This window comes from Cetorhinus maximus, chromosome 19, assembly GCF_964194155.1.
Source record: "Cetorhinus maximus chromosome 19, sCetMax3.hap1.1, whole genome shotgun sequence".
NCBI lineage: Eukaryota > Metazoa > Chordata > Chondrichthyes > Lamniformes > Cetorhinidae > Cetorhinus > Cetorhinus maximus.
The window spans coordinates 5,516,096-5,528,212 of record NC_135897.1 but is presented as its reverse complement, the minus strand read 5'-3'; the positions used below and the strand labels follow the sequence as shown (position 1 = coordinate 5,528,212).

Genomic DNA, 12,117 nt, shown 5'->3' with positions numbered 1-12,117 from the left:
TGCTGGCAAAGCTGGCATTTATTGTCCACCTGACTTGTTCTTAAGAAAGTAGTGATGAGGTTTGATAAATCTCCTTGGTAAGTTTAAACCTTAAAGCACTGAAATTCGGTGTTGCTGAGTGATTTCACTCAACAATCCTCTCTTCACTGAAAATAAAATTGGTTCCACAGCTGGACCTGTACATTACACTGAGATGTGTGGGTGTTTGGCACCATCGAGTGGCCAACTCTGGACTTGCAACATCGTCAAGGGTTCTGCTGTCACTCCTTTTGCGAATGGATGGAGAGGCTGTACAGACCGAGAGAAGTTGACTGACACTGACACCCAAACTGACCAACGCTGTCACCCAAACTGACCGACAGCTGAAACCAAACTGATCGACAGTCACACCAAGACCTGGCAGCCCCCAGAAAAGCTCTGGCGATCCCTTATCATCCATGATTTCCCCGAGGGTGCAGTGAAGGTGTGGGATTGGTCTGAGGATGTAACAGCACACAGGCAAGTAGAGACCTATACCTAACATTCAATCACATTTATTGTATGGGAAAAATCCTTCAATAATTTAATAAAAATGCATTTTGTGGCAATGGTGAGTTTAGAAATTTATGAAGGGGTACAAGAGGGCTGAAACTAGGGAATTAATTTTCTAAGGAGGACCTGAGGCTTGTTCTGAAAGTAGGTTTTGATTTTTTGGCAATTAATTTTGTGTATTTCTTTATTAATTCGGAGCCTGCTGTATTTCTGCTTTTGAAACCAATACAATAGTCTCCTATTAAAAGCTTAAAGATATTTCAAAAATGAAAAGGTGGGCAGTTTTGTAGGTTTTGATGCAATTTGTACAGAATTATATAGAATTTTAAAGCACAGAAACAGACCATTTGGCCCAACAGGTCTATGTTGGTGTTCATGCTCCACACAGGCCCCCTCCCACTTTACTTCATCTAACCCTATCAACATATCCTTCTATTCCTTTCTCCCACATGTGTTTATCTAGCTACCTCTTAAATGCATTGATGCTTGCTGTCCCCAACTACTCCTTGTGGTAGCAAGTTTATATTCTAATCACTCTCAAGTTAAAGAAGTTTCTCCTAAACTCATTATTGGATTTATTTCTGCCTATCTTATATTCACTGCCCCTAGTTTTAGAATTCCCTCAAGTGGAAACATTTTCTCTGTGTCTACCCTATCAAACCCTTTCATTATTTTCAAGACCTCTCTCGGGTTCACCCCTCAGTCTTCTCTTTTCCAGAGACAAGGGCTCCAGCCTTTCCTGATGGTTATAGCCTTTCAGTTCTGGTATCATCCTTGTGAATCTTTTTAGCCTCTCCTCCACTACCTCTATATCCTTTTTATAATATAGAGACCAGGGTAAAGTTAAAACAAATGGAACAACAACCTTCCATTAATAGAATGGATCAAAGCATTTAACTGTTCACTAACTATTGCCATCAACAGTAATTTCCAGATAATTTTTTCTCTATTACTTGTTGAAAAGGCTTATTTTCTTCTACTGGAAATAAGACTTATTACAGCCTTCAATCATTAAAATATAATAAACTTCTCAAGAACATGAGTTTTAGATCAGATCACAGGGAGTTGTGTTCTTCACTAACTGTTTCTATTCTGGGGACCAACAATCTAATATCCTCTTTATTATTAATGTCACTCCTTACACTTCCCTTTGGCTGGTGACTGTTACTCCGCACTAGCTAAGGCATCTTAACCATGATTGCACAATTAAACTGAAAACAGCTAAATTACAGAACATAACCCACATCAGCTTTCAAAGTAATACACTAGGGTCAAATCAGAAATATGAGACTTGCACTTCCTGTTCAGAGGGACATCTACATTGGGTGAGTGTGTCTGTTGGAAGGGGGGATTGGGCCTGTTGGGGGAGGGGGTAGTCCTGTTTGAGGGTTTGGATCTGTTCAGGTGGGGTGGTTGTGTCTACTTTGGGGGCTTGGGTCCGTTCGGGGCAGTTGGGTCCGCTCGGGGAATGAGGTCTGTTTGGGGGGTGTCTGTCTGGGGGTCATCTGTTGGATGGGAGGGGGTCTGGGATGCATTGCAGTTGATGAAAATTGGAGACATGCACGGAGAGATCCCAGTGGTGGAGAGTGACAATCAGGTTAGCTTGAGAGACCAGCGGGGTATTGGGAGGGGAGAAGCACTCCTGCTCCTGCTGGCCCACAAACAGTGCTGGGAAAGCACTTACCTGCTGGATCTGGCCCTTCTCCCTTCCCGTCCTGGGTTTCCTGAGCTTGCAGCCTTAGATTTAAAACTTGGCTCCAATCTGAACCTCGCAACCTCATTAAAATATTTAAATTAGAAACTTGCCTCTGGAAAGCAGGTTAATCATCCACTCCACAACACGCCTACAACTTGCCTACAACATGCCTAACTTAAATCTGGAAGTGGATTTGTCGTTTTTTGAATGTTTAACCCCATCCCCATCTATCCTGGAGGCCTCGGTGTGAGGGATTGCTCCTTGTGTGCTTTTTGCCAGTTCCTTATTGAAGCAGTTCAAAGTTACAGGGATGTGACTGAGTCTAAACACAACAGCTGTCACCCAGACAAGATTCCATGCTATCGATCTGGGCTGGATTTGAACACAGAGTTTAGCGCTGAAAATGAATCAACTACGTCTCCTTGTATCTGGTGTTACCACACCTTCCCAATTGGCTAGACTTCACAATTACAAAATGAATGGACTGAAATTCCTGATGAAGGGAGAGTTTATTTAACAATACTGGAAAAAAACATTAGATCCATGTCTGTTGTTAGTAAGTTCAGTGCACACAAACAATTCAGGCAGACACTGATGCAATGTCGTTGAACTAAGGCTGATAGAAGAGGCCAAAGAGAATGAAGAATGATTGCCCCGAGCTGCTTTGCGAATCGCTGGGTGGTCAATGGAGAAAGCGTGACTGACTCATTGCGGGGCCTGGCAACGGCCAAGGCGATAGATTTCCGGGAAATCTGTAATGAAAGAAGATTTCAATGAGGCGGCAATAATTGGACGTCCTGGTGTTTCTGCTGTTGTGACTCAACACCATGTGATTTCCACCCGCTCATTACTATGGAGGGAAATTCAGAGGCTGAAAGCACTTATGGAATCATAGTGACGTTCATGCCAGCTCCCTACAACCACTGCCCCCCACCCCGTTCCTCCACTCCCAACCCCCACCTACCACCACTCTCGTCCCTGTAGCCGTACAATTTTTTTCTCTTCAGGTGTTTGTCCAATTCCCTTTTGAAATCCTCAATTGAACCTGTCTCCATCACACCATCAGACAGTGCATACCAGATTTCAACCACTCTCTGCACAACCAAGCTTTTCCTTAAGTCACCTTTGGCTCTTTTGTCATTAACTTTAAATCTGTGTCCTCTAGCTCTCAATCCTTCCACCAATGGGAACAATTTCTCCCTGCCCCTCCAGGCTCCACATGGTTTTGAACACCTTTATCAAATCTCCTTTCGACTTTCTCTATTCTAAGGAGAACAACCCCAACTTGTTCAGTCCTCTCTAAAACCTTCAGGTCCTTTCTAAGATGCAGTTGGACAGAATTGGACACAATACTCCATTTGAGGCTGAGTCAGTGTTTATAAAGATTCAAAATAATTTCCTTGTTTTTGTACTGCAGGCCTCTATTTATAGAGTGCTGAGGGAAGCCCAGTTGATGTATGATTTGTTCTTTCCATGGCCTTCTATCATCTGTGACCCACCCTGAACAGGATATTAGAAGCTGTGTCACACATTCCATAGCTCACACTAAACAGGAAGGGTAGTGGAGATCTGGAATGCCCAATCTGTTGAGCCTAGGGGTCAATTGAACATTTCAAAACTGAGTTTGATAGGTCAGCATTTGATAAGCTTATTAAGGGTTGGGAACCAAGTTGGGAAAATGGTCATGACCTAATTGAATAACAGAAGAGGCTCGAGGGCCTAAATGGTCTCCTCCTGTTCCTGTGTTGCTTAGATGGAAACTGTTGGTTTCTCTGGGACTCTGGGACAGTGGGTCAGACACTGTCCTTTCACACTCTGGGACTGGGTGGGACAGTGGGTCAGACAGTGTCCTTTCACACTCTGGGACTGGGTGGGATAGTGGGTCAGACACTGTCCTTTCACACTCTGGGACTGGGTGGGATAGTGGGTCAGACACTGTCCTTTCACATTCTGGGACTGGGTGGTACAGTGGGTCAGACACTGTCCTTTCACACTCTGGGACTGAGTGGGTCAGTGGGTCAGACACTGTCCTTTCACACTCTGGGACTGGGTGGGATAGTGGGTCAGACACTGTCCTTTCACACTCTGGGACTGGGTGGGATAGTGGGTCAAACACTGTCCTTTCACTTCCACGTCAAGTTCTATTAACCCGCCACCCCTCTTCTCACTGAGTTACTTCAACTTTCGAACCCTTAACAATTCCAATTTAAAATTCTCATCCCCATATGTTATGTCCTTGCCCCTCCCATTCTCTGTAGCGTCCTGGAGCCCTACAATGCACTGAGAACTCTGCGTTCTTCCTACTCCAGTAGAGTCTCCATTTCTACCTTCCTTTTAGCTGCTGAAACTCACTGCCCTGGATTTTCCCCCCTCAGCCCCTCTGCCCTTTCATATTCTCTCCTCCTTAAAGCCCTCCTCAAATCCAAACTCTGTGACCAAGCTTTTGGTCACTCGTCCTTCAATTTCCTTCTTTCACTTGGTGTCAATCTTTTGCCATTATGCTTTTGTAAAGCACCTTCGGCTGTTACTTTACGTTACAGGTGCTGAATAAATACAAACTTGTTATTTCCATCTGTAATGTTCCCCTCATTCACTTCCTTCCAAGGCTGAAGATACTAAATTATTCTAAGAGATGGAACAGCCTGTGAAGGAGGAAAGAACCTGCCTCTTTATCCTTGTATTCAGGGATTCCAGGCTCCCAATTTACTCTGTGCAGCTCTGAATTAAAATAGTTGTTTCGGTAATATTTACCAGGAGGTTCACAGGTGTAGAGGCCTTCCATTGCTGTGACATATCGTACACCCAGTAATTGTTGGAAATTTGTGGTGGTGGGCACTTCAATCAGACACTGCGCCCAGTCTGAAAACAAGAGACCCTTGCCATGAAACTTAGTTGAATTGAACATTGCGAACTGATCCTCTTCAGATCCACCACGGCCGTGTTTGAGCTGCATTAGGAAACAATCGATTAACTGGTGGTGGAAGAAAACATACTCCTGTAGTCTCCACATGAACTATCTTCTATCATCAGGATGTGTAGAGACACTGATGGACATCGATATCTAACGTGCATTGAATTAACCTAGCGGGTCCCACACAGTATGCTGCTCACACATTGATGGCTGGGATTTGACCTTTCCTCAGCAACTCTCTCTGATTGGCAGTCAGTCTCTTTTTTGAGGTTGGAGGCTGGATATCACTGGGCAGTGTTACATTTAAATAAACCACATTACAACATTTAGAGTTGGGTCAGGTTTGCTCCACCAGGTGAGGGTTATACGAGATCAGGTACAGTATGGATTAGATACAGAGAAAGTTCCCTCTTAACTGTCCCATTAAATATTCCCAGGGCAGGGACAGCAGGAATCAGATACAGTGTAAAGCTTCCTCTAGACTGTCCCATCAAATACCACACCAATCTGAAACACTTGTAATGAGCTGAAGTCAATCCCAAAGATTGACACTTATTACAATCAATCACTTAGAATGGGTACATGCAAGCCCCCCAAAATATTGCATTGAGTGAAGGTAAACCCCAAATACTCACTTGTTGCTCTTTTAAAAACTGCAGGACTTGATCCCTTGACTCTGCACGGGATGCAACAGTTTGAGCTGGTACTTGAGCTAAATTACATGTCTTGTATTCTGTCACTGGAACCTGAGTGCCATTTAAACACAGTAGCCTGAAATCACTGGACCTGAGACCTGTAGCCCATTTCTCCTGTGAATGACCTTGAAGAAGAAACATTGATTGTATTAATGTAGAGCAGTGGCACAAAGGTTAAAAACCTTACCTGCATAGCTGTTCTCATTGTAGCCCAGGCCTCCTGTCACATCACAGTTTGATTCATCACATAAAACAGAACCACTCAGGAAAGAGACCCTTTAATGTTCAGTTGTTCTGTGTTTGATCATGTGAGTTTGTTTGCCATTGATGTTCACTGTACTTGATTGGTTATGCCTTGGTGCAGACTCAGAGAAAGGTAAGCAAACTGTAGAAAGAGCTGGAAGCTACAGCTGTAGCGTGGAGTAGACATTTTAAAGCACAATAAAACCTGTTATACACATAGGTCTAAATTATCTGATCCTGCCCGCCATGAGAATCATCGCAGGCAGGACAAAAAATTTGATGGACCAGCAAGAGGTCCGTTGACTTCAGATGGGAATTTCCAGCCCCACGACAGAAACTGATGTTATCTCTGCATAGTTCTGAGATACAAAATATATAATAGGTCCCAAGTGTTTTGCTAAAACCCTAAAAGGAAGGCCTCAAAATGGTTAGTAATAAAATGATAAACATTCCTAAGTTCTTGTTCACTTTTGAGAATATCTTGAAACAGGATGTTGAGGCTGTATAAAACTCTTGTACCGGATCAGAAGACTGTTATGGACAATGAAGACCTAATCAGTCCATCTAGCTCAATCAACCAGAATAAAAAGGTCTCCGTCACCTCGTGGAGGTGAAATTTCTTTGGGTAGTGACACAGAACAGGTGATAGTGAATTTATTGTCCCTTTGTTTCACATTGTGCCTGCTTTTCATTCCCAGTGACTTGGCAAAGATGAATTTTGCCCCCTTTGTCTGTTGAGTGAGTCTAAGATGTCTGACTTGACATAGAATCCTAGAAATTTACAGCACTGAACGAGGCCATTCCATCAATTGTGTCCTCACCAGCTGACAAGGAATCATCTGGACCAATTATAATTTCTACCTGTCTATCTGTAGCTTTGTGGGTTATGGCAGTTCAAATGCATAGCCAAGTACTTTCAAAATGTTATGAGGGTTTCTGCCTCTACCACCCTTTCAATGTGTTCAAGATCCTCACCGTCCTCTGGGTGAAAAGATTTCCCCTCAAATCCCTTCTGAACATCCCATCTCTTACCCTAAATCTATGCCCCTTGGTTATGGATGCTTCAACCCAGTGGAATAAGGCCTTCCTATCCATTCTATCTAGACTCCTCAAAATTTTATACATTTCAATTCGATCTCCTCTCATCCTCCTCTGTTTCAAATAAAACAACCCTAACCTATCCAATATTTCCTCACACCTACAATTCTCTAGTCCTGGAAACATCCTCGTAAATCTCATCTTTCTTATAGTGAGGTGACCATAACTGCATGCAGTATATCAACTATGGTGTAACTAGTGTTTTATACAGCTCCAGCATAACTGCTCTACTCTTATGTTCTATGTCGCGACTAGTATCCTGTATGCCTTCTTCACCACCTTATCCACCTGTCTAGCCATCTTCAGGGATCTGTGGACATGCACTCCAATATCCTTCTGTTTCTCTATACTTCTCAGTCTCCTATCATTTATTGTTTACACTCTTGCCTTGTTAACCTTCCCCAAATGCATTACCTCACACTTCTCTGGATTGAACTCCATTTACCACAGTTGCGCCCACCTGACTAGTCCATTACAGGGGTGGATTTTCAATTAAACAGACTGTACCATGGCACGGGGCCCTCAAACGACAGGGAAAGGGGTGGCCTCAAAGTAATGAGTGAGTGGCGCGGTGTCCTTATTCTGCACGGACTTCGAGCCTTCCCATATGTTGATGGAAAATCTCAGGATTTTCCCAATGTTGATACAAAAACAATTTTTGCATCACAAACGTGGGCCATGATCCACAAAGAGTTCACTACCACTGCCTTGACCTGTGGCTTGGTGGCCGGGATCCGGTGTTGTGTGTATTTGCTGCCGATGGCTCACTTTGCGGAGACTCGGGAGCTGATGACCCCAAGGCATAAGGTGGTGGCTGTCGGGCTTGGAATAGCGGCAGGGCTGGGGCTGGCAATGATCGGAGTCAGACGTCTCTTTGACACTTACCGACAAGACCATCCAGACCCTAAACTGGTCAAAGTGGCCAAAGCCTCCAGTCTCTTCATTTACCCTGTCAAATCATGCAAAGGAATTCCCTTGACTAAGGTGGAGGTTGATGAATCGGGAACGAGGAAGGGCCTGCTGAAGGACAGGTACTCAAATATTTTACTCTGTTCTCTTAAGCAAATATTCTTTATTTTCCTTTCCCTGCTTTGAAATTTTCTGTTAAGAACCGTATTTTGAAATTTCAAGTCACTGCCTTGCTAAGTTTGGCCTCATATTTATTTTCACAGGGCATGGTTGTCTGCTTTTAATGAACGTAACATAATTTTCCTTTCTACTGACAAGCGTCACATTTTAACACGTCACAAACAGAGCATGTCACAGCTTTCGCAATGTTTTGTTAAATAATGATATAGTTGTTAGATGTTTCATAAAAATTTGTTAATCTGCTATCATATTAGTTACAACATGTTTAAACACACACCGGGGAAAGATTTGAACACAAATACCAGTTTTAATAAAGATCATTTGGAAGGCTTTTGATTTGGAACAAATGTCTTATTTTAGTTTTAGAACTTGACTAAAAGTGAATTCTTTGCAGTGTTTCACTGATCTGATCATCTCAGCGATTCACGGTACTCTTGTTCCAAGATACTTTTGTGAGGTTTCACTGAGGGTAGTTGCTAATATGGGCTATTCACCATCACTATCGTGCTGAATAATATCCTTCACTCCAGTTACTAACTCTGGGCTGAAAATGCCCCACATTAAATATACCAATGTCAAAAAGGCTTTTGAATGAAGGGAGACGGGTAGCAACTTTGTGAAAGGAGCAGGATAGTAGTGACTGAAAAAGAATAAAGACTTGGACTTATATTGTGCCTTTCTTGACCACAGGACATTGCAAAGCACTTTACATCCAATGAAGTACTTAATGATGTGTGGAATCTATAGCAATATATCAAAGCAAACAAGACCAGATATGCACGGTAACAATTCGGTGAATCTACCACCGTGCTAAATGCGATAGATTTCAAACAGATCTAGGAACTCAAGACTGGGCATCCGTGAGGTGCTGTGGGCCATCAGCAGCAGCAGAATTATACTCAACCATAATCTGGATCCTCATGACCCGGCATATCCCCAACTCTACCATTACCATCAAGTGGGAGGATCGACTCTGGTTCATTGAAGAGTGCAGGAGTGCATGCCAGGAGCAGCACCAGGCATAATTAAAAATCAGGTGTAAACCTGATGAAACTACAACACAGGACTATTTGCGTGCCAAACAGCATAAACAGCAAGTGATAGAGCTAAGTAATTCCATAACCAACTGATCAGATCTAAGCTCTGCAATCCTGCCACATCCAGTCGTGAATGGTGGTGAACAATTATACAAATCACTAGAGGAGGAGGCTCCACAAATATCCCCATTCTCAATGATGAAGGTGCACAGCAAATCGGTGCAAAAGAGAAGGCTGAAGTATTCGGTCAGAAGCAATGCACGGATGATCCATCTCGGGTTCCTACTGAGGTCCCCAGCATCATAGATGCCAGTCTTTAGCCAATTCGATTCATGCCATATTATATCAAGAAATGGCTGAAGACACTGGATACTGCAAAGGCTATGCAGCCCTTACAATATTCCAGCAATAGTACTGAAGACTTGTGCTCCAGAACTTGCCGCACCCCTAGTGAAGCTGTTCCAGTACAGATACAACACTGGCATCTACCTGGCTATGTGGAAAATTGCCCAGGTATGTCTTGTACTCAAAAATTAGGACAAATCCAACCCAGCCAATTACAGCCCCATCAGTCTATACTCGATCATCAATAAAATGATAGAAGAGGTCATCACAGTGCTATCCAGCGGTGCTTGCTTAGCAATAACCAGCTCACTGATGCTTAGTTTAGGTTCCGCCAGGGTCACTCAGCTTCTGACCTCATTGTAGCCTTGGTTCAAACTTGGACAAAAGAGCTGAACTCCACAGGTGAGGTGAGAGTGACTGTCCTTGACATCAAGGCAGCATTTGACTGAGTGTGGCATCAAGGAGCCCTAGAAAAACTGGAGTCAATGGGAATCAGGTGGAAAACTCTCTGCTGGTTGGAGTCATACCTAGCACAAAGGAAGATGGTTGTGGTTGTTGGAGGTCAGTCATCTCAGCTGCAGGGCATTACTGGAATAGTTCCTCAGGGTAGTGTCCTCGGTCCAACCATCTTCAGCTGCTTCATCAATGACCTTCCTTCCATCATAAGGTCAGAAGTGGGTATGTTCGTTGATGACTGCACAATGTTCAGCACCATTCGCGCCTCCTCAGATAGTGATGCAGTCCATGTCCAAATGCAGCAAGACCTGGACAACATCCAGGCTTGCATTGACAAATGGCAAGTAACATTCGTGCCACACAAGTGTCAGGCAATGACCATCTCCAACAAGAGAGGATCTTAGCCATTACCCCTTGATGTTCAATGGCATTACCATCGCTGAATCCCCCCACTATCAACATCCTGGAGGTTACCATTGACCAGAAACTGAACTGGACTAGCCATATAAATACTGTGGCTACAAGAACAGGTCAGAGGCTAGGAATCTGCAGCGAGTAACTCACCTCCTGACTCCCCAAAGCCTGTCCACCATCTACAAGGCACAAGTCAGGAATGTGATGGAATACTCTCCACTTGCCTGGATGAGTGCAGCTCCAATAACACTCAAGAACTTTGAAACCATCCTGGACAAAGCAGTCCGCTTGACTGGAACCCCTTCCACAAACATTCACTCGCTCCATCACCGACGCACAGTAGCAGCAGTGTGTGTACCATCTACACAATGCACTGCAGGAATTCACCAAGGCTCCTTAGACAGCACCTTCCAAACCCATGACCACCACCATTTAAAGGACAAGGGCAGCAGACACATGGGAACACCACCACCTGGAAGTTCCCCTGCAAACCACACACCATCCTGACTTGGAGATATATCGTCATTCCTTCACTGGGTCAAAATCCTGGAGCTCCCTTCCTAACAGCACTGTGGGTGTACCTACACTATAGGGACTGCGGCATTTCAAAAAGGCAGCTCACCACCACCTTCTCAAGGAGAATTAGGAATGGGCAATAAATGCTGGCCTAGCCAGCGACGCCCGCATCCCATAAATGAATAAAAACAAACAGTGCATTACCTGATGGCCGAATAGTTGGCCTGCAAGATATATAGTATGAACACTGACTGTTTGTTGTAGCATCCAAGCTCAAAATGTACTAGCAGTTCGAAATCTGTTTTAATTCCAAAAATGCAACCCTGATTGAAGCTAAATAGAAGTTACGGTTTTCAGATTATCTTTGGTATAATGTTTTCTAACATTTTAACAAGTTAAAGGTATATTACGTAATTTTCTTAGGAACTATAATCATCAAAATTTTAAATCTGTTTATGCCCTTTTGTAAAAGTGCTGATTTGGCATCTTGGCAGTGTTTTCTAGGAGAGCTGGGGAATTTTCTCTTCAGTCCTGCTATCCACCAACCGGCATCACAAGAGCAGGTTATCCAATAAAAATCACGTGGTAGTTTTGGGAGTTTCCTGTGTGCAACAGTGACTGCAACTCAACACTACTTTACTGACTGTATTGTCATCGCTCACGACCACTGGATGTCTCAAAGCGTTATTACATTTCAGTCTTTCTTCAACATAAAGACAGGGGGAGAGATGAAGGGAGCCACGGGTTACATTAACCTGGTGACCACTAGTCGGGAAACTGCATGATGACACCCCCCACCCACTTAACAAAACGTACTTCAAGGATTCTATTGCCAATTCATACACTGATGCATTTTAAAGGGCAATAAATAAGTTGTGAGGTGAGTTCGGGTATTAATTAACTGTTTCATAAGATTGAGCTTAACCACGGATTTCAATCTCTACCCTTAGTGTTTAACCGATTCATAACATCTTGTATTACTGATAAACATCGGATGGTTTAAATTATAGTAATCGTCGCTGTGGCTTTCTTCGATCCGAGAAATTGGCAGCAAATTTAACAACATGAAACAAGTTAAAGAATCAA

General features: G+C 43.5%; 1 protein-coding gene across 1 annotated transcript in view; it reads right to left on the bottom strand.

Moving 5' to 3' along the window:
* Positions 1-2,717: 2,717 nt before the first annotated feature.
* The window catches only part of LOC144694291 (uncharacterized), a 145,491-nt gene continuing 136,091 nt past the window's right edge, over positions 2,718-12,117 (bottom strand). Inside the window, exons 31-33 of the mRNA XM_078564623.1 lie at positions 5,774-5,958; positions 4,979-5,174; positions 2,718-2,979 (exon numbers count right to left, since the gene is read on the bottom strand). Of these exons, the coding sequence (XP_078420749.1) occupies positions 2,933-2,979; positions 4,979-5,174; positions 5,774-5,958 (428 nt within the window). The 3' untranslated portion in view covers positions 2,718-2,932. The remainder of the gene's footprint in view (positions 2,980-4,978; positions 5,175-5,773; positions 5,959-12,117) is intronic.